The 27,809-nt window shown below is 38.2% G+C and overlaps 2 protein-coding genes across 6 annotated transcripts in view; one reads left to right on the forward strand and one right to left on the reverse strand.

The window, feature by feature from the left end:
• PTGR2 (prostaglandin reductase 2) lies at positions 1-27,807 on the forward strand. Of its 2 annotated transcripts, none has more exons than XM_083839360.1 (10): positions 1-94; positions 3,839-3,907; positions 5,201-5,319; positions 6,664-6,855; positions 7,813-7,983; positions 8,933-9,142; positions 9,980-10,101; positions 10,946-11,033; positions 11,740-11,779; positions 12,984-16,300. In XM_083839360.1, exons 2-10 carry the CDS (start codon positions 3,871-3,873, stop codon positions 13,046-13,048), a joined length of 1,044 nt encoding a protein of 347 aa, XP_083695486.1. In that variant the 5' UTR covers positions 1-94; positions 3,839-3,870; the 3' UTR covers positions 13,049-16,300. The 2 variants fall into 2 exon arrangements, with proteins under 2 accessions (XP_083695486.1, XP_083695487.1); XM_083839361.1 differs by lacking the exon at positions 12,984-16,300 and adding an exon at positions 26,955-27,807 and having other exon boundaries at positions 17-94.
• Positions 9,144-27,809, reverse strand: part of TMEM62 (transmembrane protein 62) — a 30,751-nt gene continuing 12,085 nt past the window's right edge. For 2 of the 4 annotated variants that reach the window (XM_083839317.1, XM_083839318.1), the window contains 5 exons: positions 25,988-26,101; positions 24,928-25,012; positions 23,272-23,376; positions 22,305-22,423; positions 20,625-21,363 (listed from right to left, as the gene is read on the reverse strand). In XM_083839317.1, coding sequence (XP_083695443.1) covers positions 21,037-21,363; positions 22,305-22,423; positions 23,272-23,376; positions 24,928-25,012; positions 25,988-26,101 — 750 coding nt within the window. In that variant the 3' untranslated portion in view covers positions 20,625-21,036. Of the gene's footprint in view, positions 9,290-9,420; positions 9,676-10,907; positions 11,116-14,017; positions 14,132-20,624; positions 21,364-22,304; positions 22,424-23,271; positions 23,377-24,927; positions 25,013-25,987; positions 26,102-27,809 lie in introns of those variants that run through there. The other 2 variants (XR_014585387.1, XR_014585386.1) reach the window with 2 other exon arrangements.

A 27,809-nucleotide genomic window follows, 5' to 3' on the forward strand; every position in this document is an offset into this window, starting at 1 on the left:
TGCGCGTGCGCGGGGAGGCGGGGCCGTGCGCGCGCGCGCCGCCGCCCGTTGGCCCCGCCGCGGAGGCGCCGGAGCGCTGCGGGCGCGGCTCAAGGTGAGCGCGAGCGCCGGGCGCGCGCGCGGGGGGCGAGGGGAGGGGGCGGGCCTGAGGGGCGCCTGAAGTGGCGGCCGGGACGGCGCCTCAGGCACGGGGCCGTCCCCTCAGGGGTGAGCGGCTCCCCGCTGGTCAAAAGAGGCTTCGGGATCACTCAGTCTCCAGAAAAGGAGCGTGAAGCGAGCTTTATGGAGCCCGCCGACCAGGCCGTGGCCCAGGGTCCTCTGTTAAACCATTTTCAGCTACTCCAACACAAGTTAATTATTGAACAAAAAAAAGCAAAGTTTATACAGTCCATCTGCGTGTAGACAGGAGTCTGTATGCCTACCGGAGTTTTTGATCAGAGTTTTGATTGGAGTTTTGTATGTCAGTCAAGTTTCACACAAAGCTCAGCAGTATTGCGTGTTTCTGGGAATGTCAAATAAAAAGGAGGCTGGATCAAGATCCTACTACTTCTTTACTTCTTTTTTTTTCCCCACAAATTTCTTGAGGGAAAGACTGCAGCCTGAGCTCAGCCCTTACTGGGTCCCTTCATGGCAGTCCATATTGAGTCTGGCTTCTACTTTTTGAAAGCTTTGCAATTTAATTAAGGTTGTTCTAACGCAGAGCTTTTAAGGGGAGTGGTGAACAAAAGACTTTGGTGACTAATTCTTTTCATTCACTTTTCTGTTTCCATTCTCCTCCTTTTACCAGTCATAGTTACTTTTTTTTGTTCTTCTTTCTTTTTTTCCCAGTCCTAAGGATCTTGCCGCTCTTTTCCATCAGTTTTTGTGGTTCCATATCCTTATTCATCATTCCCATTTTCTCCAGTCCTATCTCTCCATTATATTTCTTCTCTGCTTTGCTAGCCTTTAATTGCCGTTCTTTTCGTTCTCACCGATTTGTAGTGCTAGTCCTTCGTTACTGCATGTTCCTCATTCCAAATCATTCTTCCTTGAAATTTCTGCCTTTTTTTTTTCTTTTTACCAGCTCTTCCTTTTTTTTTCACCAGAATGCACCTGGCAAGGGCTTTGACAGCTTGAAAGCAGCTGAATTATTTTGGCAAAAGTATATGCAACTGAAAACAGTGTTTCGTGGGCAATCTTGGAAACAGGTAGTTCTCAGAACCAAGCCAAGGACAAACAAACCAGAGCATTTTAATGCTAAGGAATCTATTTATCCTTTTTAAAAAGAGTTGCCATGTGTCTGTTTGCAAAATGGGAGAAGAAAGACAAGGGGAGAAGGGGGTAAGAATAAAACTGGGCTAAAATGTGTTTGATAGTGCCCTGGAGGTACTGCTGTGCTGCCTAATGCTCCTCTACTCAAAAGGTGGGTCAGGTGATCTTGACATAGAAAGATGATGTTAAAACTCACAGTTAATTTTTACTCCATTTGGTTTAAAGAATAAAAATAGCTCAGTCTATTTTTTTTTGGAAAAGCTAGAATGGTAGTACGTGATTTCTTGTAGGTCTTTTACAATTAAAAAAAAATAATAAACCAGAAGTGTCCTTAATATTTGCATTACACATATATCAAAAAGGATTATGTATATGATCCAAATCTACTTTATTTCACTTAAAAAAATCTGTGCTCTTTCTCCAAAAGCTTTCCTAGGTCAATGGTGCTAAAGGATAGTGCCTTTACTTATTTTCTTCATTCACTTCCCAATTGTTTAAGATGTGAAGAAAGTTTGATTGTTTTGTATTATGTTATGCTATTGGTTATGCTATTGGTGTCAACATTTGCATGTGTAAGATGGTTATTGACTTCCACTGTACGATAAGTGCAATCACATTTATAAGGAAATGTCCATCTCCAGTGTTCTATTTTACTGTGTCAGCTGTCACAGAACGAGTGGCAGTTCAGTTGCCAGCCTCTGTTTTTTTCTGTCCACCCACTCACAGTATCTGGAAGATGTTCAGATTGAATTAGTACACAGGCTTCTCAACCAAAAGGTGTGAAAATGGCCTGGGAAATCAATAGCATTGTTGTTCCCTCACAACTTCTGTCATTCGAAGAAGTACTCTAAACTTACATTGTGTATTTTTCCACCCTCATCTTCCTGTGCCAGTCTGTATTGCTTTTCCTTTGTTTTAATTTGTTAATAGTTTTATTGGGCTTTTTTTTTTTCTCTCTCTGTAGAATAGTAGAAAGCAGATATTTCATGTATGTGTTAGGCATAATAAAAATGCTTTTCATGATCTCTTGTTCAGATTGGGTTTTTGTCTTTGCATAATAAAGGTATTTAGTTTCAGGACAACAAAAATAGTCAGCCATGCAGTTTTGAGAGTGGACCTTTCTGTAAGGCAGGAGCTGTACAGCAATTCTGCCTGTTCTGCATAGTTTATAACCAGTGGATCAAACCCTTAATACCATGGGTAGATTTGCAGTGAATATGAATAGTGTTTAGAGGAATGATTTGCCCAGACTTCATGTGAACTGTCACATCACTGTTGGTTTATATTCACTGCATTCTTCACTCATTGTTTCTGCACAGAGCAATGTCATTAGTGGCCATAAACTTACCCCAAGTTCTGTATGTGCATAAATCATTTACTGGAGGGTTTTAAATTGCACTAGATACATCTGGCAGTTTATAAAATGCTCATTGAATTAGCACAGATTCTGAGATACTAAGACAATTGCTCTGAGGATAATAGCTGGACCACTTGAATGTAATTTTGTTATGCAAATGTTATCAGCCAAGCTAGTCTAAGAGGATTCAGGTACTCAACAATGCAAAATTCAACCATTTACATTCAAGTTTACTCAGGAATGACATGGAATATAAAGTTAAGATATGCAATTTATTTTTTTTCATGCGTTATAAAGCCAGATGAGGCCATTCTGAGAACAGACCTGCCCACTTCAGTGTTTTGAAGAGGAATTTAGAATTTTGTTCTGAAAAATATTTTGTGAAATAATTTCAAAGCAACATAATCCAGACAACACAGGAAATCTGAACATGGAAGGTGGCACTGAACGCACAATTTGCCAGAGTTTGTCCTAGGCCATCCTTCCTCTTAGGATTTTAGCTGAGTATATACATTACAGAGATTGTATTAACTGTGTGGGTATGCAGTTCACAAGTTAACTTTTCATCTGCAGTTGTTTTATATGACTCTTGGGCATGAATGCTGAAGTCATTGAGGCCCATATTTTGGCCCCTCTCTTCAAATTCACAGTGAAGCCAGTATGTGGCCTGTGCTTGGCAATTGCTTTGACAGGGTATCAGTCCACGTCAGATAAATCCAACTACAATAGAGCCAAAAACATTTTGTAACCCACTGTGCCTTTTGGCTGAGCTATCTGAAAAGCATGAGCTGTGGCAGACATCAGAAAGACCAGGTGAAAGACCAGGTGAGATTCTGGCACTCTGGAAGTGTCTCTGCAGGATTTCACGTGTAGTGAAAGTGCATTTCAGATGAGCTATTGCATTTACATTGATTTGGCGGTTCATTCTTTTTACCCGCCACGCTCAGTGGCTGGTAATGAGGTTGCAGTTGCAACCAACGCCAGCAGAGCAGTGGATGAGCCAAGCGGTGCCTGGTGGGATGCTCCTGGCTGAGCAGCTGCTGAGCTCTCCCCGTTTGCTGCCTAGGAGCGGGGGGCATGTTATGTTTCCCATGGGATTTGTAAGCAGTGTCGAAACATTTGCGTTACCTAAACCCTGTCCCCCCATTTCCAAATTGCTAAGTACTTTGCCCTATATTCTTTCTCAAGGAATTTTATGTTTCAGGCCTTCAACAATGTTTTCCTTTGTAGGAACCCAGTGTGAAATTGCTGCAAAAGCAGGGATGATTATAGAAAGAGTAGTGCTGAATTCACGCCCTGGTATGTATTCCTCTGCAATCAGGGAACGATGTGTTTGTCATGGTTGCCTAATACTCCAAAATGCTGAGAGTAGAAACAGAAACTAACAAGATTTGCATATCTTAATATTGTATGCAGCAATAAACAAAGTTTACTGTGAAGTGTGTCTATTTAGTTTGTATATAGAGGCTTCTAAACTTTTGGGTGAGAAAAAAGAGATAATGCATACATAATATATGAGAAAGCCCTAAGTGTGAGAGTCAAAGCGAAGAAAGTTTTTCAGGCATTGCTTTTTAGTTCTGACATTTGTTCTTTTTGTAGAGGTAACAAGAGTATTTTATAGCTGTTATTTTTTGTTTTCTTTTAAAAATACTGAATTTTTCGTCTTCCCATGCTTCAAAATGTTTGGTTTTGAAATCCACAGTTTGAGAATGTCTGCTTCCTTGCTTTCACATTTGTATATGCCAACACAATTTTTTGAATAGTGAGTTTATAAATTGTCAGTTGCAGAAGAACCACATGTGTGTATTTTTTTTTTGGAGGGGTTGTATGTTGCTAAATGCAAAAATAGTCTTGGGAGGTAAGAACTATTGTGTATCCTGAAAACACATCTTTTCTAATGCAAATGAAATTTGATAGCAGTAGCTTTCCTTTTTAAAAACTTGGATGTGTGTCTGGCTCACTCCTTATAGTGCCAGTGGTTCCAGCTATATGGGGTTTTTTGTTTGTTTTTTTGATTTGACTTAATTGTTCATAAAAATGATGTGCAACAAACGACATGGAAACTGCTGGTCGGTGCAACAAATGCAAAGAGCTCCTTTTCAGATGGAGTAGGCTAGACTTGAAGATGTACATATATATTCATAAGTAAAATGCACAAAATCTAAATCGAAAGGTTGCTTGCACATCAGAACAGACATGGCAAGAACAATCAGAAGAGTGGTTAGTGTACGCCTCTGTGTGCTAAATACACTGGATGATTTGTAACAGGTTAGATAATACTTCATTAGCCTCTCAAGTTCCTTTCTGTATAAATTAGTCCTCATTAGTCAGGAGGGGTTAACTAGGCATTTTGGAAAAGTCGGAGGATTAGTCTGTTTTGGGGGTGGGCCTTTAGTGTGGGTGGTGGGAGTGCACCTGTGTAAATCTGAGCCTGTGGTACAAAACCAAAAGTTTGTTGGTAGTTTTATACCTGCCTTAGCATATAAGGTAACATATTTTAAAAAGAACTGCCTTAACAAAAAAGGCCTGCTCTAGTTATTAAGGGAAGCTCTACATTCAGTATATATTTGTTTCATTTGAAAATACTTCTAGGTAAGAATGGAGTGCCAGTGGCTGAAAACTTCCGACTGGAACAAAGTACTATACCGGACACAGCGCAAGAGGGCCAAGTACGTGTTAGAACCCTGTATCTCTCTGTGGATCCCTACATGGTAGGTGATGAGCTTACTGCTAAGCCAGAATTTCTTTAGAAATTACCTTAAACTCTGTTCCTGTTGTGATGTTTAATACTGAAGTTAACAATTGTAGGACAAATGTACCTCTGGTATAACTAAGTAATTCAGTTCATTCCATTGGAGTTATATTGGGAAGGAATTTGGAGTTAATGTGCTTGTGATATATATAGGAATATGACTTTATGGGACCAGAAAGAGACTCTGAGCCCTGATATATTGTTACAGAATTGTTTGTGTCAGCTTTATCTCAACTGTGCCTTTTTTGATACACATTTACTTTTTTTTTTTTTTTCCCTCATGGAAAATTGAAGGGAATGAGTTTGGAGAAGAAGGATATGTCATGATGAAGCAGGAGGGAGGAAGAATATGTCATGGAAAGAATTATAGGCAAGCATGTAAATGATTCAAGTTCAATGTTACGTAGATATTGTCAATTTTGCTTACAGATGAAAGTCGGATTTTCTCCTTAAGTGGGTGATGGCAGGGCAAAAATGTAGCAGTACTTCGTAAGCAATGGAAACAGAGAAGACTGTTGAATGGATCCATAATCAGCACTTACACCTAATTCTGCAGAACTGTGGAAATCCTGTGTTTGGGAGACCTGTAGATTGAAATGGAAGTGAAGGCAGGGTAGGAGGAGAACTAGACAGACCCCTGTCTGTTAGTATGTAAAAGTTTGCTGTACAGAAAATGGTGATCATTTGTTCCCTACATTGATGGGGATAGTAGAAAAGAAACAGTCTTAATTTCAGGTAAGTATATTTAGTTTAGAAATTAAGAAAAAAATTAAAAATACTGAGGTACTAACTTTGGCTATATGGGGAGATAGAAAACATTTCAAATTTCAAGATGTTTCATTAAATGGTCCTCTGTGATGGATACTCTAAATATATTTTCTGTTCGCCAATGCGTAGATTCGGACTTAATGGTTCCTGAGTTTATTTTATTTTATTTTATTTTTCCCTATCCTACATTTCTATGATTCATCCGGTTAAGGAATGGCATTTAGGAGATTCTCATTGGGTCCAAGCCAGTTGTCTTTGGTTACGAGACTGACTTTGAGGCAGTGTCTGTAGAATGCATTTGGCTTTGGTAACACTGCTGAAGGAGATTAGAATGATCTGTCCTTTGTACTGAGTGAACAAGAGGGGAAAGAGAGATCTAAGAGAAGATTATGAGTATTTGGGGCTTATTGAGAGATTTTTGAGTAGCCCATTGTGTTTGATGGTTTAAACATATCTCATCCCCAGCCTCATCTGAACTTCATATAATCAAACCATGTGTTGCACCAGAGCTTCTCATTAAAGCCTTGTCTTTCAGCGCTGCCGAATGAATGAAGATACAGGCTCAGATTACCTCCTGCCCTGGCAGCTGTCTGAAGTTGCTGATGGTGGGGGCATTGGGGTTGTGGAGGAGAGCAAGCATAATAACTTTGCCAAGGGAGACTTTGTAACTTCCTTCAATTGGCCCTGGCAGACAGTGGCCATTCTGGATGGAAGCTTGCTACAAAAGGTAATGTAAATGTAACCCCCCCAAATCCAGATTGTCACCATTTTCTTTTCCTAAAACTCATTTTTATGTATTTATTTTTTTTAGCAGCTAATTATACTGTTTCTTAATCAAAAAATAAGTTGGTGTTATTGAAGAAACCAGTTCTCACAGGGTAGACGTGCTCACAGGTGGCCAAATCTGCATCAATTTTCTCAATCGTTGACAAAGAAAAATGTGAATTCATTTGCTGGTCATCAGGCATGACAGTATTATTTCAATTGTTGTATTTTTAATACATTTCCTTGAATCTGCTTCTGCTAATTAATTTTGTTAGTTATCCTGATTGTAGGTAGACCTACTCCAGGTCCATGGGAGTGTAGTCAGAAGACATGAAAGGCTTTAGATATGTTTAATTTAATTTATTTCACTAATGTGTTAGTGAAAGCTTGTACTTGGGATTTTACACCCACAGAAGAAAGGATATTCAACGTTAAATTGAACATGGGGAGGTAACGGTGGATTAGGTACATTGTGTTCATCCTCACGTAACACAGAAAATTTTAGTTGAAGAAGTTTATTAGAAATTGTACTTTTGTACTTTAAGACCCGCTGTGCTGCTGATCTGCAATCCTAATATTTGCTAGTGGTGCTATTTCATCCTATATATTAACATAGGGATAATTTACCCTTGCCGAAAACTTCTTATTTCCCAATCATTTTTTGATACTTCCATAATTTAAGTTCTTGTGAGTGCCTTTGCTTGAAAACTTTTTTCTAAAACTATGTAAATATAATCTTTGTTTCATTTTGTGTAAACTTGTTATTAAGGTAGAGACAGTTTATAGCTAGCTTATCCTGGCCCCTTGAACCTTGCTTTGTAAATATCCTGAGTTAGTCTTGTATCATTAGACAACCAAGTAACAGCAAAACTTTACCTTAAAAAGAAATCCAATTCTACCATGTGTTTTTGTTTTGTAGCTTGTTCCACAGCTTGTGAATGGATGTCTTTCCTACTTTCTTGGTGCAGCCGGAATTACAGGACTGACGGCCTTGCTAGGTATAAGAGAGAAAGGACACGTGACTGCAGGTGCAAATCAGACGATGGTGGTGAGTGGAGCAGCTGGTGCCTGTGGTTCTTTGGCAGGCCAGGTAGGTTGGCTGAAGACATAGAAATGATACGTGGTCACTAAGTTTGTGTCCTGAAACATGCTGGTTAGTAAACATACAGATAAAATCATTATAAATATGATTAAGTATAACTCCATCGAAAGGGCCAGGTTTGCAGATCTGGCTCACACTCTCACTGAGAGATTTGAGGTGTGAAACTTAAGTTTCCTGAAGCTGAGATAGCAGAAAATGGTCCAAGGTAAATATAGTAGATGTTATAAATGCATGTGTTCACTACATGTTTATAGTCTGCCATTTGTATGGTCTTTGAGTTGACTGGTAACTTTCATTTTTTCTACCTTAGCAAATGTAGGAAACCTTCTTCATGTTGTTTTCCTTGACATTCATTGTATTTTGAGATTTATGACCTTTCTATTCTCCTCAGCTTTGCAGAACATGTTGTGGGTATGTTTCTGTGCATGTATCAACATTTATATATCTATATGTACATACAAACACAACAGGTATCAAGCCAGCTTAAGAGTTACTGATAAAGAGGAACTATGGAGCAACTATTTGTGAACAAATCTATAAAGAATGTATTTAACTTGGTTATTGTTCGATCTTTTCAGCCTTTTTTAGCTCTGATACTGTACTTTACAGATGGTGATTTTATACTGTGTTTGGCTCTCCTGTACTTTCAGGCATTGGTAGTTCTACAGTCTAAAGCTCCTGCAGTCAGTGACTTTGGAAAGACAGCATATTTCTGTTGGGATCTGCCCCTTCTCCATGTGTGAGGAGGGAATATAAAGAGGCTCTTTTGCTTCTATTGTCACATGAGATGGGAGTGTACACTAAAATTTGCCACCTGGGTTTTAATGGGATGGGGGATAAGTGTAACATCACTTCATGTCCCCTCAGTGGCACATTTATGTGTGGGCAGATGAACAATCTAACTTCTCTTTATTGTTCTTTTTTTTTTAAACTGCAGATTGGCCGTCTGGAGGGCTGCTCTAGAGTGGTGGGTATTGCTGGCACAGATGAAAAGTGCTCCATTTTGGTCTCAGAAATGGGGTTCAATGCTGCTATCAATTACAAGAAAGAGAACGTGGCAGAGCAACTACGCAAACTCTGCCCAGGTGGTGTGGATGTTTACTTTGACAATGTTGGTGGAGACATCAGTGATACAGTTATAAGTCAGGTGATTATATCAGCTGTCAGGTTTATTCTCATTATTCTCCAAGGTCCACGCGCCCAGCTTTGAATTAATTCACACTGGAGACTGGCATACAATACAGCAGAACCCGCTTTTCACTTCATTGATCTAACCCTGGTGCTGATCCTCATCCTGAGGAGAAATCAAATATTTGACATCAGTGCCTGTCATTTGGGCTAGCTTGGCAGTACAGTAACAGAAACGTAATTTCTGCTTCTGATTTCTTGCTTCTTCCAGGCCAGCAGCCTTGGTAATGTTCTTACCTTCTTTTCGAAACCTTCTCTGTCAGTGCAGTAGTCTTGTGTTTTGTTAGCTTTGGTTTTCTGGCTTCACAAAAGAGCAGCTCTGCTGGGCCTCCGTACAGGCTCTTGACCAGCCCTCTTCGTTGTTAACTCGAAACTACGGTTTCTGTCTCATGGCAGGGAGGCCTTGGTGGCAACCCCATCTTTGGGATCTTTAAATCGCAGTCCGTATCCAATAGCTGTATTCAACTTCCTTTGTCCCACTGTTCCCTTCTCCTGAAAAAAAAGAGGCACATATTAAGATAACAGATTCTTGTATTCCTCACATTAAATACCTTATTAAATGCTACATATGCTGTATAGCATTTAGTTTTCCACTATTGGCCTGCATTTATCTAGTTAAATGTTGTCACACATTGAATGGGATTGCATGCAATTCTCCCACTCTTTTCTAGGAAATGTGACTCTCGATAAGGACATTTGTGTGAACATTTTGTAATATATTTTAGTGCATCTCTAGAAAATGTGTTTTTTGAGACCAAGGAATGTAATTTATCTCACTTTGTGCTGTCCCAAACAGATGAATCAGAACAGCCATATCATCCTGTGCGGACAGATTTCTCAGTATAACAAAGATGTGCCTTATCCTCCCCCACTGCCTCCTGACATAGAAAAAATACAGAAAGAAAGGAACATCACAAGGTACAGTTCTCCTTCAGAACTTGCAACCAGGTTCCAGGTGGATTGCTCACATGACTTTGTGAGTCTGATGTTTGGAAGATATTTTGCAGGTCCACACTAGGCACATGTAATCGGAACAGAATGGTGCCATACTAAAAAAGGAAGCTAAAATCAGAGCATCATTAAATTCTTTCTTTTCATTTGCCTGTATCAGCATAAAATTGGGAAAGGACATTACTACATTTTAACATAGATGTCTGATGTTGTGTTTTTTTTGTGATTGCTTAATTTAGGCTTGGAGTCTCTGAGAGATTCTTCAGGATGAGGGAAGGTGTTGCCATGGTTCTCTTCTCAGATGTTTTGCCATGTGCCATCTCTCCAAGTGCAGTGGCCAATGAGAAAATCAAAAAAAAATTTTTCAAGGGAAGGATGCAGCTGATGTAGTGACTGTATTGAAATCACATTTTTATTGTTTGGGTTTTCATTAGATAATGGGAACTTTGTATACAGGTAAAACATTGAATTTGTATTATGACTCTTGGGATCACTGGATCTCTCATGAGGGTTCAGGTGGAGCTAAGGCAGACATGAGGGTCAAAGTCTTATGAAATTTTACATTCAGTGCATTGTAGTACAATTTTCACAAGATTTAGTAGAAGGCAGTGGAGATTTTGGTCAATACATTGCTATAATTATCATTTTTGATGTTCATTTCTGTTTCTCTTGGTTGCTATGGGCAGACATGACAGCAGGATATGCAAAAATCGGGATAGCCAGAAAGTTAATTTATACTTGCCATGTAGTTTCAGGTTTCAAAATATGCTTACCAATCTCTTAACTCAAGGTTCATTCCTTTCTTTCGCAGAGAACGTTTCTTGGTGTTGAACTACATGGACAAACAAGAAGCTAGTGTGCTACAGCTCTGTCAGTGGATCCAAGAGGGTAAACTGAAGGTAGGAATTTCACATTTAATCTGTGGCCTTTGATATTATCTCCTCAGATTGTGGTCTGCCTACAGGAAGTCCATCTCTTACCCTGCCTCAGGAAGGAAGAGAGATTTTCTTAAGAATGTTTAAGCGTACCTGAAAGCTTATTAGGTAGCACTGTTACAGTGGATGCCTACTGAGGATGGTGTGATTGTCGTATGACCAACATGCTGCTGCTGTCTGCATTCTTTCTTCTAGCATAGGGTGCAAGTGCTTTTTGACTTAAGGAATCAGGCCTTCAAAAATACTTCTTTATTTAGTGTCCTGAATGCTTTCAGGGATCTCATCTGAAATTTTGTTTCAAGCTTTGCAATCACTATTTATTATTTTGTGACAGGTAGGTTCTTGCTATCCTTCTCTTCCTTGGGAGGTCTTTCTAAATTAGTTTTTGGTTCTTCAGGAGACCAATAAATTTCCCTCAGAAAATCCTGAGATGTGAAATTTTGGCAGGTGCACAAACGTTCCAGTCCTGATGGAAGGACTAAACTGCCTACAGGTTTATCAGAAAGTATTTGCCTCTCTCTGATCAAAGAACCTGGCCCAAGTAGAACACTATTCATTGTAGCAAGAGAATCTATTAGATTTGGTGATTTCTGTGTCAGTATCATTGAATGTTCTTAAGTAATGTTAATCTTGTTTGAAGAAAGCTAAGAGGACTTTTTTGTATTGACAGGTCAGAGAGACTGTGATAAAAGGCTTAGCAAATATTGGTGGTAAGTTTTTTTACACCATTTTCTAAAAATAAGGCCAAGTACAGTGGCAGTAGAGGCCATTTGCCAATTCAGACTTTAAAACATGATTTTAGTATTATAATAAAAAATGTATTATTTTTCACAAGGTATTAAAATGTTCTGTGAGAAAGTTATTGTATATTAAAAAAATTATTGGATATAAATTTTGAGACTTTTTTTCCCCAGTTTTATTATTTGGGGAGGGAGGAAAAGGGTTAAAGTGTAAACCTTAGCAGCTCCCAGTCATCCTGATCTTACAGATTTAATGGGCTGCCTATTTCTTGGAACTTGTATGTAAGAAAAGGGTATTTTGGAAACTTCAAATTTATGCTTTAGAAAAACAGTCTCTAACAGTACTTGAGCCTTGATCTGCTAACAAAAAATAATATTGAAAGGTATGCACAAGGAAAGGGAAAAAACATCAGACGTCCAAAAAAAAGGTCAAAATTAATTTCTTTGAAGCCTATACTCTCTTCCTAAAATCTGTAACAAATATAAAAAACAAGGGAGTCTTGTGACTCCACTGAGACCAAGCTAAAGAGCTAGGTGACTCAAGATGTGCTGTAAGATTGCATCCCTTTCAAGTAACAGGAAAGAGTATGATGTAGCCCATTTAGTCTTTAGTCCAATAATTCTAGAATAGGCATTAGCCAAAATGTACAGATTTACATTTATTTCTAATTGTTGCTACTTAGTAGTACACATATGTATTTTGAAGGAATCTGTTTAAATGTAGCAGTCATATTTAATGCTTTATTTACTCAAAGATCTATTATTTTGCATCAATTTGTCAAATTCATTGCACTACACAGAGCATTTATAAGCCTTTTCCCTTCACAAAAATTTGTGAAAATAACAGCATTTGTGGGCTCGCCCTTCATGCTTTGTCTTTGGTGTTTGTATGCTTATCACAGAAGCAACAAATGTAATCATTAAATTGTATAGGGCCAAAAAGGTACTTAAAAATACATATTTTTAATTATTACACAAATCTGCCTTTTGCAGTTTGTTACAGACACTGTCATGTTTTTTGTTTTTCCTTAATTTGGCAGATCATTAAGGATAAGTATGTGGTTGCTCCTGTTTGGGGAACCATTTAGTATGTTTGTTTCTACTCTTCTGTAAAAAAAGAAGTTACTTGGCACATTTTGCTTGGCACTAACTTATTTCATTATTTCTCTTGAAGCTGCTTTCCAGTCCATGATGAATGGAGGCAATATTGGAAAACAGATCGTCTTAGTTTCTAAGTAAAAGTCATTGCTTTGGGAAAAAGAATTTGATTTTATCTCTAGTAGTGAGGTAGTTTTACTTATAGTAATTTCTATTTTATTAAAAGAAATATTAAGTTATTCTGTATGTACTGAAAGCAGAGATTCTGGGATGCTAAGGCAGAACCCATGGTAATAAACTGAATAGAGCAGGAAACAGGAATGCAATCATTTATACTAGAAGCTAGTAATATATTTGACATGATTTGACAATTGCCAACTAGCACAATTGCAAATAATACCTGGGCATAGTTTTGAATTTAGATCATCTCAGGAACTATTTCCAGTAAACAATTTGCATGCAGCCACCTGGTTTTGGACGTTAGAAGAATTTACTAGTGTAGATATGTGCCATTCCCATGCTAGTTTGTCTCAGTGCCCAGGAACTTCTCTAGGAATTTTTAATTTACTAGTATAAGCTTAGTCTGACAGTCCAGTTAATCTGGCTAATCATCATAGAATTTAAGTGTTCTCATTTTTTCAGATAATTGCAATAAAACATTCAATTTCTAGAATTCAAGCTCTATAATGTCAAAGATACTTCCATTTTGACCTCTGGAACAAATATCCACTGATTACCTTTCCCATTTCTCTGTATTGTATCATTATATACCCTATTTTCAAAGTACTTGAAACCTAATTCATTTACAATTTCATCTGCACACCACCTGAGACTTTCATTGGAGGCAGGTTCAGCTCTAGGGCTAGCTTATTTCGGTGCAGCAATGCTCTTTTACCATCTCAACGGGGAAACTTGAAAAAAATGAGTCACCATTTCCAAGTTTGATTAACATAACCTCAAGCCAGATGAGAGTGATTCAACTAAGTATGTCTTCAAGATGAAGGAGCAGAAAAGGGAACAGATAATTATCTCAAGGACATGAGAATATGTACATTTAGAAACATTGACCCGTTTATTTAGTGAATAGGATCATGACACATTTTGACTTACAGGTTTTGTTTTTAATGTTTGCCTTTATGAGAAGTGCCTCCAAACAGCAGGGTCAGCTGAGTTGTGCAGAGGACGGATCCTCTAGATCTGCTTGAGTCACTGCCTAGGTTCAAACTAAATGGAATCCAAGAAATAGGAGAGAAATGTTATCCAAGAAGTTTGGCATTAGAAATCCTTTTGCATACTGTGGAAAGTAAGACAACAGGTATCAACAGTGCCTAATATAACTGCAAGCAACATGAAAAACAGTCCCTTGATTTCCCAGTGTTGAAGCTGACCCTGAAGGAAAAAAGCATTCTGTAGTGACTGATGCTATAAACTCTGAAGAAGAGACAGACACCTGCAATACAGCATTAGATGGTCTAAAACATTCAAGCATACGTTTTTCAACTACCTAACTAGTGAGTGGTTCACTTTCAGCTAGAGTCTGAACCCAGCGTCAACATAACTAACTCAAGCAGCATTAACAACAGTGTCACACTGGGCCAGAAACCAATTTTTTTTGTGGAATAAAATCAGTATAATCATTGTTGGCAAATGAAGACAGACAGCAACAGGTGAATGAAATTCAATGAATCCCTGCTTATTGACTATTTATAGATGGTACTCACTCTTGAAATGTGGGCAATGCAAACTTATAAAACCTTATAATTTGTGCATGTATTAAACGAGAGAGAGGAGAAAATACAATGATTCTGAGCACTCTCTCCAGGCTTGGATTCCTGTCACATCAGCTGGATTTAACTGGGAGAGCGCTAATGGGAATACAGCCTTTTCAACAGAACCAGCTGCTCTAACGTGTATGTTGGTATGCCACGTCATGTTGTTTTATTGTCACCTTTTCTTCCTTCTCACATGCACATACTTTAGATTGAAACAGCATCACCCTGTAGACTGTTATGCAATGCAGGCCCTGTTCTGCAGTAAAACTTCTGCCAGGCAGCAGCTTGGCCTTCGTGCACTTTAACACACTTATTCTTTCTGAATAAACTTCCTACTCCTAAATCCTAGTTCATGCCTGAAGCAAATATCTAAATGTAAAAGAAAACAACCCACTTCGACACGCAGGTGACCAACAGTAAACAGTCCACACCCCAACTGTGAAGCTGGTCCTACCTGTGGATCCATTGCTACTGCTCCTAAAAACTGTATCGATGCAAGAGTATTTTTACAAGTAAGAGTAGCAGCATTGCCATTGCTGCTGAGCTGAAACGGTATCGATTTTAATTAGTAATGAAGTCCTCCATTGATCAGTTGTTTCAGTTGTTTGGTTTTAGTGTGCCTATTCACACATGAATGCATATGGCTTTTTAGGCGTGTGGTGCTACCACGATGTTTTCCTATTTCCTTCCACTTCTGAAGATTAAGTGCTTTCTATATATAAATTTCAACATCCTTTAACTTGCATTTCCCTATATTTGGCTTCCTCCAATCTATAAATTTTATTTCAGCTTCAACAGCCTGTTTTGAGAGAAATACCTTCTAGTCTTAAAACTGAGAACCCTTCTGTTTTAATTCAAGCCTGCTTGAAATGAAGTATATCATAGGGTAGTATCCAAAGTATTCCAATTACTTTACATACCCGTGTATTTCAGAAGAGACTTCAACTATGAGCTGTGGTGAACATGTGTTGTATGAATATAAGAAAGCTATCATAATAACCACTACTGAAAAGGTGTTAAAATGTTTTCCTTTCATATGCTATGGGTGAAGGTGTAAGTCTGACATATTTGTGTTTCCAGAGTTGCATTTGCTTGTCCAAAGTACGAATTTTGTACTTTTGACCAGTTTGCTAAAGAGCTACTCCAAAGTGAGCTCATATCTGGCACTATGTGAGTTGACACACCTTCCAGGAATGACACTCCTCTAGGAGTTTACTTTTCACAACTGAAAATATGAGAAAATATAAAATTCCCAGCACTATTATTTTTACAGCAATTGCTTAGTAATCCACATGTGTTGCAAGCCTAATAAAGTATGATGATGTGAGGGATGATCTAAAGTGAGATCATGCTGCGATATTGATTCTTACAGAAATAAAGGCAGCTTGATTGCTGCAGCATTCCTGTAGATTAGGTAAGCTATAGACAGGAATAGGGGTTCTGTCAGCATTGGTCCAATGACTATAGGGAGAAAAAAAAAAGATGGGGACAGTCATAGTAGACTTCATCATGGTACCCCCAATATTTAGGATTCTCATAGAAGCTTTTCTGTATTTGTGAATCCTAGCTCATGTTACATTTCCAGGATAAATAAAAATCAAAAGGGAGAAAGTCTTTTAAACTAAGTGCCCATATTTGTAAATATATATATATACACATATATATTTTTCACCTTAATTTCTTAGTTACTGTAACAGTGCGGCTCTTCAGCAATCAGATATTTTGCACTGTAGGAGAGGTCTCATTTAACAGAAGGTAACAAGTAAGTGCTAAGAAAAATCCCAGCCACTTCGGATGTAGCAGATAGTCACAGACTGCAGAAGGACCAGCACCTGTCCCCAAAGCCTTACCTCAGTGATGGCGCATGGCAGGGTATATGATTTTAAGCAAGGGCAAGCATGAAGTCAAGAGTGGAAGGCGTGTGACCACAGTAAGGTACTAGAAGTTCGACTAAGCAATCTTTATAAATAAGCATTTCTTGTTACAACTAGCAATAAAATTTAAACAGCATTGAACAGACAGACCTTTAAAATATATTTCAGTCAATTTTATGCTTGTTTATATTTACTAGTTTTATGCACTCCCATTTCCATCTCTTTTCCATTTATACTGTGAAAAATTGCTGTTGGCTGTGCTTTAGTGCTAAGCCATACAGTTTAGCATCAGGATTTCATAGAAAATGTCAGAGACACCATGAAGAGAGCTTACCAGCCCCCACGTAGGTGGGTCCCACTACAGTTTATAGTAGCAGTTTTAGCAAAAGTGGAGACAGAAGGCAGATGCCTTTCAAATAGCTTCATCCCTTCCTTTTATGTTTTAATGCATTGACAGGGGAAGAAGCAGATGCAGGATTACTTAGTCCCATTGTTTCTAACATTGCTCTCCTCTATTTCTACACTCCCTTTCTCTTCACTGGCTTCATTTCAAAGGGGGATATGTTTATACAGTCCATAAACAAGCTGCCGCAGGATGAAAGATCACAGGCAGAAGGCATTATCCTGCAAGGCTAACAACAGCTGGAATAAACTCCAAACCTAAAAAATAATTTGTGACATGCAACTGGAAACTCTTTAGGAAAAGCACAGACTGAAAAACAAGTCAAGACTATTTAGCCACATGAATTTTGCAACCACAAAGATAGATTGGACAGCAAGATTCAGTAGTGCAGCACTCCACTCTGGGTGAAGTGGCAGTAAGGGGGTGGCTGAACAGGCCAGCAGCATTGAAAGAAAACTGAAAGTAGCTAAGCAGTGTTTATGCAATAGGGAGGTGCAATTTATTTTTATAGGAGACTGTCTGAGGGCAAATGGTGAACAAAAGTAGTGAGGTTTTTATAGGACTCTGGTCTACCCTCTGCTCCCACCTTTTCTGGGACTGGCTTCTCCATCTCTCTGAGTACAGCACCCTCAGAGACCCTCTCTCCATCCCTACTCCCAGCTCTGGAAGATGGAGCCTTTCCTCTTCACCTCCACCCTGCCCTGCCTGCTTTCCTTGCTTCCCAGGCTGGGGAAGGGGCCAAGGACTCCTGCTGATGGGGGTGAAGTCTGAACAGATGCCAGCACAGTAGCCTTTTCTTCTCCTGGTTCTGGGGGGTGACTGGGAAAGGGCAGGACGCTGTCTACCAATGCTCTTCCTACTGGGATGGTTCTGCCTTTATGTTCTACTACTACTACAGAGTGGTCATCTACTCAGCAACAGCAATCCCATTAGAAAGCCACGTGGGCAGCAAGCAGCACTTCAAACTGGAAGGGCCTGTTCTGTATCCTCAGGGCAGGCAGCCTGAGCAAGCCTTCAGTGCCCTGCAGGCAGCTGTCTCTCACCTCTCTGGATATCTAAGCCACTCCAGAAAGAAGCTGTTTCCTCTTAGATTTTTTTTTTTTTTTTTAAGATATGCCACAGAGATAGTAAGAAAAGCACATGGAAAAAGCCTCTTCCCCCATCCCTGCACTTCCCACCATAGTGACTGCTGAGAGCTTATTATTGGGATCACTGGATCAGTCAGGTCTTCACTAATGACAGTTATAGGAAATTATGCACAGCCATGACATTCCCCTAGGAACTTCCCTCTGCGAGTTTTGCTCAGATCTTAGAGCACTGGTAATGCATGTAAAATAATTGCCTTTCCTTATTTATATTACTCATTTCACAGCATCTTGCATGTTGTTCACTGATGAACAGAATTCCTTCATAAGCAAAGAGCATCATGAAGAACAATTACATATGCTTTTTCTAAAACTTAAAAACAAAACAAACACATTAAACAAACAACAAAATGTATTTGAGAAGTAATCTCAGAACGCTTCCTTCCAAAAAGGAAATCCATTTCAAGTGCACTTTTAGAGTAGTTTCAAATGGGAGTCAAGTATTTCAAGTCGTCATCTCCAAGCAGATTAAAAATCAAAACCAGAAACAAAACCACCCAAACCTGCAGGGTATTTTAATAGAAACCTTTATACTATACTTTATACTACAAAAGTTATTTTTTTTCCCCACAGATCTTACTAATGTCTGCTGGCAACATATAACATTTCAGTCTGATTCCACAATCTGTTACTTGCTTTGCTCACTCATTTTGTGTAGCTCTTATTTGTCCCCTTAATGAGCAGCTTGGAAAGGATACTCTTGACTTCAGAAGACCTCTGTATTCTTACGGTTAACCCCAACAGCCAAGGAGTAATATTTTAAAAAGAAAAAGACCTATATGCTAGAATCAATAAATGCCAAAGTAATTTTCTTCCATTTAAGTAAAAAAATTAAACTCTTCTCATCCAGAATTCATCCATAAACTGGAATAACATGTCATAAACCATGCAGCGCTATGAAATCTTTCTTACACTAATGCTGATTGATGTAAAAGTTAGAATACATGTTATCTTCTCATGAGAAATGCGGTGTGTCAGGGAGCAAAAGAGCTTAATTTCAAGAGAGGACACAAACCAGGCAATTAATTGGGTCAACACAGGGCCCGTTATCCCTGGAATATCTCACTTTAGTCTACAATGTTGATTAGTGCCTTTTGAGCACCACAGGGCAACAGAGGAGCAAAGGTTTATTTATTTTTTTTAATGGAGTGGCTTGCAGATTTATTATAATAGCATCTGTATATGTGTCAGAGGTTATCACTGGTTCCCTTAAGTGACTGGTGATGTGTTCTGGGAGATGGGCTATTTTATGAAACCCATATATATACGAAAATATAAATCCATGTAAATATAATTTTAAGGGAAAGCTCACATACTTTGTGATTTTTGTTATTCACAGTTAAAGTGGGCAACCACATGCTTTTATGAGTAAGGACAGCTAAATTAGAGGCTAACCCCAAGGCTTGTACTTTAAGAACTTTCAGTATTTAATTTATGCAAATGAGAGCTGTTACTGTTGGTCCTATTATATTGTCAATCACTGAGGAATTGGAATTAAGGAATAGAAAGATTGTCAGATTTTAAAACTTACAAAAGTCTTAGCTGTAAGTAGCATTTCTGTTCTAATTCAATTTGCTCTTTTACTATTTTTGCTGTTTCTAGTACAGTCGCTGTCTCTTCTAACATACCAAAAATAAGTTACTCTAAATTACATGAAGTACTTCTAATGTTCTACTCACAGCAGTCTTTTGAAGCAGGCCAGAGTTCTCCTTACTTTACAGATAGGGAAACTGAGGCAGGAAGCTTAGCAATCACCTTAAGGTGTTGTTATATAACAAAGAACTATTGTTAAAATTAGGAACTTCACATTTTACAAGAATATACTATTAAAAAACTGCATTTCCCGGAGGAGTTGAGAAGAGGGGCAGAGGAAATTTGTAATTACTGAAGACACAGCTTTTTTGGCTCTGGGTCATTAAGTTCTTCATAAATGTAACTGTTCTATCATTTTTAGACTTAGGAAAAAACAGAAACAAAGAAATGCGTTTCCTAGGTCACTTGTCCACCTATTCGACTGAGACCCAGAAATACAGTCCTGAGGCCCTAAATTAGGCATAATATAGCCATTAGATCACAGGATTCCTTCTGTCTCTCCCAGCCTGATAACTTCGTCTTCATTCTTTGCTTTAAAGCTGAAGTCTGACTACAACTGGGAATTGCAGCAACATTGATCATTCACAGTCCTTTCACTGGTCGAAAGTGGGAAAATTAGCACCTCAACAGTGGGAAAACAACTATTTCCTCCCAGAGAGGGAGAATGTTAATTAACCAGCACTCTCAGGATAAGGCTAACACCATGGCTCAGGTAAACATACACACAAATACGCATACAGTCACCTAGTGGCCTATAAACTGCTCATAAAAAGCATTATGAACTGAAAACAGAGTGTGTAAGCATAGGACTTACTGGGAAGGCCACACAGCACCTTTGCAATAAACATTAATTCATGAAGACATCTGGTCTGGTCTTGTAGTTAAGTCTCATAGAAATATATGTAAATCTTGAAATCAAAAGCGAAGTTAAGCATAAATCTTGGAGCTTCTTATCAAGATCTATTCACATTTGTCCCAGCATTATAAAAATCAAGAATGTAATGAATAAAAGTAAGTATTACAGCAGTAATGAGCAAACAATTCAATTAGTGATCCATACAGATCTATCTAGAGATTATTACACAATTTACTGTATAGTTTTCACGTATAATGTATAACTGTATTATATAGCATGTATTATACAGTATACTGCCTATGTATAATACAAGCACATAATACATATTGTTATACATTTACAATTTATTACAGTTCTGTAGCGATGCAGGTGCAGCTTCAGATCTTACCACTTCACAGTTGGGCTGTATGGAATTCCAGCAACACAAAACTATAGGTCGTGTCTTGACAGTTGTAAGTTGACGAACTTGGACTACTTTATTGTATTTCAGGAGCTCTGACAGTTTTTCATTTCTACTATGTAAGTTCTGAGCTCAGATGGTTTAAGTGTCCAGGTTTTATAAATCAGAGCTGAGGTCAGCACCACCAGCCACGTTCTCATTGGGGAGAAGAAGAAAGCCAAGGTCCCATAGGTTCGCTGCAAGAAATAGCAAGAATAGACCTGCCAGGCCAGCAGGAGTGCCATTGCCAGATGAATAAGCACAGCCAAGAGGCGTCGGACGTGATGGATGTGAGAATGGAAACTGTGACCCTGGCACCGCAGCAACAGGCACCAGCACAGATAGGCCATTAATGGCATGTTGAAAAACAACATCTGAAAAGAAGAGTAGAGGAAAATAAGACAATGACCAAGCCAAATCTCCTGGGCAACACATATCTTTGCATAGAAAGATAAGAGCACATAAAACTGTCCCATTCTAAGGGATAACTGCAGTTTCTATAGCTGGAATCTCAGGATGCACTTCCAGGACTCTGCAGCTGATACAACTGGGTCTGCCTGTGCCTCAGTCCCAGGCCAAGTATCCCTGCTCACTCCTTTGCAGCGCGTGGCACTGACAAACTTCTGATTCTTATTGGAACTGGTTCAGGGAGCTTGACTGAAATAATAGCACAGTAAAAAAGGAAGGCTTCTGTGTGAGTTTAGCTCTCTGACCCAGCTCACTGTGGTATAAAACAAGTGTTAGCACTGGCATAAGGGAGGGACCCTGACAGAGGCAACACTGACTTGCTCTGGATTAAATGTTGAGTAACTACACCCCGTCCTTCAGACTAATGGCTGCTGGGAAAACCAGAAGGTAGCCAGGTCAGGCTGGTGGGAAAACCAGACTCAAGTCTACTTAGAGAGTGACACCTACTGATCCTAAGAACTATTCAGTGTGTGAGAGCTGCCTGGGACATTGAGTCCCTTTTGCTTAATCACTGCAACTTGTGTGTGAGGACCCAAAAAAAAAAAGAAAAAAATCAGACAGAGGGGTAAACCTGTAGAGATGGCCTCTAATCCAGGCATCCAGAGAGTCCAAAGCAATATCAAATAGAGGAAAATAGAAGTTTGAGAAACCTATGCAAAACCTCCTTCTGTTCTGCAGTTTAAATTTGAAGAAAGGTTAGAAAGAGCTTGCCATAGTCAGGCATGGCCTAACACTGACTGATCATCTCTATTCTTCCAAAACTCCTTTCTTTATAAAACTATAAAAAACAAACAAACAAAAATTCCAGAAGCAAGCTGTTGGTCACTGTTTATCTCTAAATACATACCTGTAAAATCCCAACCACGTATGTCAGACTGCCCTGTAAGAAGGAACCACCAACAACAACTCCGAAAGAAAAACAGGCCCCCAGCTGGCCATCTACTAGTTCACCTACAAACCATGGTCCTAAAAGAAAGAAAAACGAACAGAGCACCATCAGAAAATATAATATAGACATAACTATTTTTCACTAATCCTTAGTACAAACTGCTTAACTGGGGAAAACTTTCTCTATTGCTTGTCCGTAGTAATAAATCTTATCTTTCACCTACAACAATCTGAAGAACATTCTTGATGTGAATGAATCATGGCCTTTTGGTATGGTCCATCAATGAGTTGTGGCATGCAATGAAAATATTTTCGATTTCATCTCAGTGACAATTTGTGACAACACAGATAATGTTTTCCTCATGAGAGAAGTGAAAACAGATCCTTTCAAATGCTGGTCCTTCCCCAGAATTACAATAAAACTTATGAAAGACAGTCAGAAACAGCCCCAGCTTGCCTCAGTTTAAAAGTCAAAATGGGCAACCTGCACTGTTACACATACTATACTCACTTCCATGAAAGTAGCTATTTTAGTAACATATTATCGGAGGCGAAACAGGCTAAAATTCTTGATATCAGAGCTGAGATGTATTAGTGACTTGTCACATGAAATGTACATTCTGTATGCTCATTTTATACCAATGTACAGATCCTATTCATTAAGTGAAACCCAAACTAAACTTAAAAATACTCACTCTGTTTTCAGGGTAGTTTAATAACTTAATTCATTCTAGGATTTTAAGTCCAGCTCTTAATGAGCAAACTTATTTTCCTTGGACATTAACTTCTGAAGTTCCACATCAACTTCATAACTTAAGTAGCTTCTCCCCATTCTCCAAGATGTCAGAAGTCTATTTTTCCATCAAAATCTGATGTGTAATTTAAAAATAGTAATGTTACGTCCTTCAGTACTCTAGGTTACTTACCCAAAATCGTGTATAAATTCAGAAACAGAATTGAGTAATATAAGGTGTTTGTTTTACTGAAGACATGAAGGGAAAATGAGGTCAGACTCAGTAGTCCTGGCTTTCCTAAACAGAAGCAACATTTCAGAATTACAAACTTGATTCAGGTTGCAACACACACATAATATTGGTCTTTCTGAAACAAATCTGCACAAATCACCCACTCAGTCTACTAACTAAGAAATGTAAAAATTATATTTAGTATGTGTACAGAATAAATGCAGGGTAGTGCATTTCTACTATTACTGTGATATTTGGAAATAAGAAATTGATAAATTTAACAATGTTAATAACAGCAGAAAAAGCTGCTATTCTAAATGAGTAGTACACTTACTGTATGCAAATAAAACTGCATGATGTTTATATACCCAGAAAATAAAGTTAGCTAGAATGAAAAATATGCAGAAAGTTCAAATTAAGTGAAAAATAAGAATTCAAAACAGTAGCTGTGCAAATGCAAAAAAGGCAGGTCAGCACAGACTAAATTAACTGGGTATTTGATTAGATCTGCTTGATACTTGATGAAATCTGATAGTAACTCAGATAAAATGAAGACTAGATGTTAAAATGTCAACATTTGACAAGCATGTCACACTAGCAAAAGAAATCACAACCAATATTCATCTAACCACAGCATGCAATTCATAGACTGGGGAAGGCTCCAAAGAGCCTTCCAAATGAAGCTAGTTATTAGAAATTGACCTATTACAGGGCTGCCCTTCTCACAAAGCATTAACTCCCAGAGGGCATGCTTGAACTTTGGAAATCAAGAGCTCTAAAGTTTGTTCACTAATCTGTGAAACACTTTCCATGGTCTACAGGGACCTAGTTGATCATAAAGTGCTAGCTCTTTTCATTTTTAGCTGGTAAATCCCATAAATATAACTGAAAACTTTTTCTGTGTGAAAAGTTGCTGTAGCTACCTCAGGATGCTACGTGACTATGGGTGTAAAGGAAGGGAAACATACCGACATGAATAGGAAGGGAGGTGGTTTCCAGAAAAATCTCATTAGTAAGGTGTGGTTCAAACAACTGTTTAAAGGATAAGCACTACCAGCTTAACAGTATTAATTTTCAATTATCAGATTTATAATGAACAAAATACCAGGTTATGATAGAACTGATCTTAGTTTTCATTTCAGAAAGACACAACCCTGTTCATGTTGTTTGCAAAGATCAGCAGAAATTGTTCTTGTAGCAGGAAATGTGTTTCTCCACTCAGGTGACAGCAATACAGACAGAATTGTGCAACAGCTGTAGTGAAACAAGCACATTCACATAGAACTGATACAAAATAAAACACTCCTTTCCCAATGTATCAGATTCTTCAGTGAGAAAATTAAAATGAAAGCTTTAGACCTAAATTGATTGATTTTTTTTTTCAACAGATATCTGAACAAGTTTTTAAACTCTTAATTGACTTTATTTGCTACATTGGAGATTTTCTTAGAAAAAAACAGCATCTTCAAAGAACCTAATCAAAACACACAGTACTGGATGTAAAATGCATATGGTGAAAATCTACAATTATTTATATATTGTTAGTGTACGGATAAATACTAAATAGTTTTAGGGAAAATTAGATCCTCTAAAACACAGATAAACATTGATTCATACCTCTGAGTGCTGGTTTTTGGAGGTATCTGAAAGCAACGAGCAAGGCAATCTGAATCAGCACAATCAATCCAAACAGCATACGAGCCTGAAAAAAACAGTTTTTAACTCTTTGCCAACACTGGAGTTTTTCCAGAGTCAACCCATGAGCATGCCTTTTGGACAATGACAGAATGATACAGAGATTTCTAATGAAACACATATTCAAAATGTCTTGGTACCATTGCACTAAAGAGTAAAAAAAACTTAGAGTTTCTAAAAGTTACTAGACTTGCATTAACTTGCATCTTACTGACTTGGATTGAGTTGGACGCATGAGAGCAACATAACTAAATCTTTCAAAAATGGTGCTTGTAAAACACATCCATTGAAGAAGTATAAATACAATTCCTATATAAAACATTTTCTGAATACTGTCCTGTATAGAACTGCAGTTAAGACATTGTGGAGAATATTGTTTATTGATTAACAAAACTAATATAGTATTGTAATTGGCTCAGAATTACTACCTACAGTAATATAGACTTTACTATGTTATTCTGTAAGTGCACCTTAATTATTATGACATTCCTTCTTTCCATGTACTGAGCTGTAACATGTCCGGATATAATCTGGAACTTACTGAATTAAGTGGGAGTATTGCCTTCCTCTTTGCTAGCTATAATGTCAGCAGCTTATGCTTATGTGAGACTATTAGGCATTCTTGCCAGTACACATATTACAAAAGATCATAGTGGAGTTTTTTTGACTTAATGTTTCTTTTTTCTATCATCTCCACTACCTTGTTTTCCATTTCTTGCTTGCACACAATGTGTGTATACCTGTGCCTCAAAATGGACAACTGTTTAAATCACAGAAGGCAACTGCTTGTTTGCACTGCGGTACATTCACACTTGAAGCGTGCACCTTGAGGAAAGCAACTTGAAATACTTGTGAAGTTCCAACAGTGTCACATCTGATAAAAGCAAAGTGCATTCAAATCTAGTAGGAATTTGGAAAATTCTTCCTGAAGTCTCTGGGGAAACCAGCACAGAATGACAGATGTTTTGCTGAAAATACTTACTAGAACATAGTGGTCAGTAAGAAGAATAACAGATGGCAAAAAGCCAAATTTAAGAGAAAGGTTTTCTTCCATTGAAAATATATGACCCCGTTTGCTAACTCTTCCTGAAGCATCCTAAATTGATATAAAATAAGAAAGCAATTAGGAACCGGTAGTGCCAACATAACGGATTTTAAATAAATAACACGAAAGTCAAGTTAAAGTAGCTAGTCAACATCTACAACTTTTCTGGAAAGATCTGATCAACATGGCAGTATGCCAGGCACGTACATGTCAAATACTTCTACCTACAAAACACTGATTATTGACAATTTGGTAATTTCAAGCAAATTTGTGATTGTGATATTATACTCTGAAAGTGGTGCGTATGAGACCATTCAGAGATTCAGCAGTTTGAGGGTGAGGGTTCGTGAGGCACTGGAACAGCTTGCCCAGGAAGCTGTGTATGCCCCATCCCTGGATGGGGACAGCTTCGGCAGCTTGGTCTGGTGGGAGGTGTCCTGCCCATGGCAGAGGGGTTGGAATCAGGTGACCTTTAAGGTCCTTTCCCACACAAACCATTCTGTGATTTTATGATTCCAGCTTGTGAAAGACAGTGACTATTTATTGGCCACCACAAACAGTTGTTTTCTGAAATCTCAATTCTAGCTAATAACCTGTCTTAAAACATTTTAAAGCTTTGTTGTGCTTAGTTTCAAGCATATTTGCTAGTTACAGTACAACTGACACAGTATCATCAAAAACTCAATTCCGTAGGGCATTTTCATCCCCAGTTCTGCTATATTTCAACAGAATTATTTTATATTTGTGCACGTATAACACTGATACCTCATTTCCCAGGACAAAATAAACTGTCTATTTATATTAAAGAATTTGGTATGTTTACTGTGATTACACCCAAAACAACAGCATTTAGACAATCCCAGAAACAATGTATACCAATCAACTGTTCTTATTTTCTCTACAGGTAACCAATACAAGTCAAGACTTCATCCTCCTCTCTTCCACAAAATTATTCAGTAACTGGATGTAATAGTGACTTATGGCTGGAGAGGAAATGAAATTAATTTTTAGAAAATTCCATTCAGTTATCTGAAAACAAGCACACATTTGCAAAGCATATTATTGCTATGCAGGCCTGCATAACAGTCTTCAAAAGTTACTCAGTTTTGCACATGTTTTCATCATCATCATCAAAAAAATTGATTATAAAATCCATCTTTTCCTAAATAAAGCATCACAGAAATCAGTAACAAGCTAGGAGACAGAACACTGACAGTACAGAGAGGCCAAAGGGGTGGGGAGAGAAGCATTATTGTCTTTGTCCTGTGCGAAATAATGCCTGGCTGGGTTCCACCAGGCAGGACAAATCTGACTTTCCCATTACTATTGTACAAATGTGCAGAATGTTAGAACAGTCTGATGGGTACTTTGACAGCCACTTGAAGGGACAGAAATACAACATGTTCCAGAAGCAGAAGCATAGACTAAGAAATGCTTTTTTCCCCAGCAACCTAATATCAGTTAAGTTTGATGTTCTGGGAAACAGAAACCATATTCAGTACCAGCCTGTAAGGAAACATGAAAAAAAATTAAACAAACAAAAATAAAAAAATGAAGAGACAATATTATCCCAATACTTTATTAATGTTTTAGTGCTCAGTAATCAGTCAATTTCATTTAATAAATCGCCTGGTTTTTGTAATCAATAAGACAAATACAAAAGCAAGTCTGTTACCATGCATTTTGTTCCTGGCTACATGATGCGGAAGGGTGATGGAGAACGCATGACAATGTAGAGATTCAAACACACACAATGCCA

This window comes from Anser anser, assembly GCF_964211835.1.
Source record: "Anser anser genome assembly, chromosome: 5".
In the NCBI taxonomy this organism is placed as follows: Eukaryota; Metazoa; Chordata; class Aves; order Anseriformes; family Anatidae; genus Anser; species Anser anser.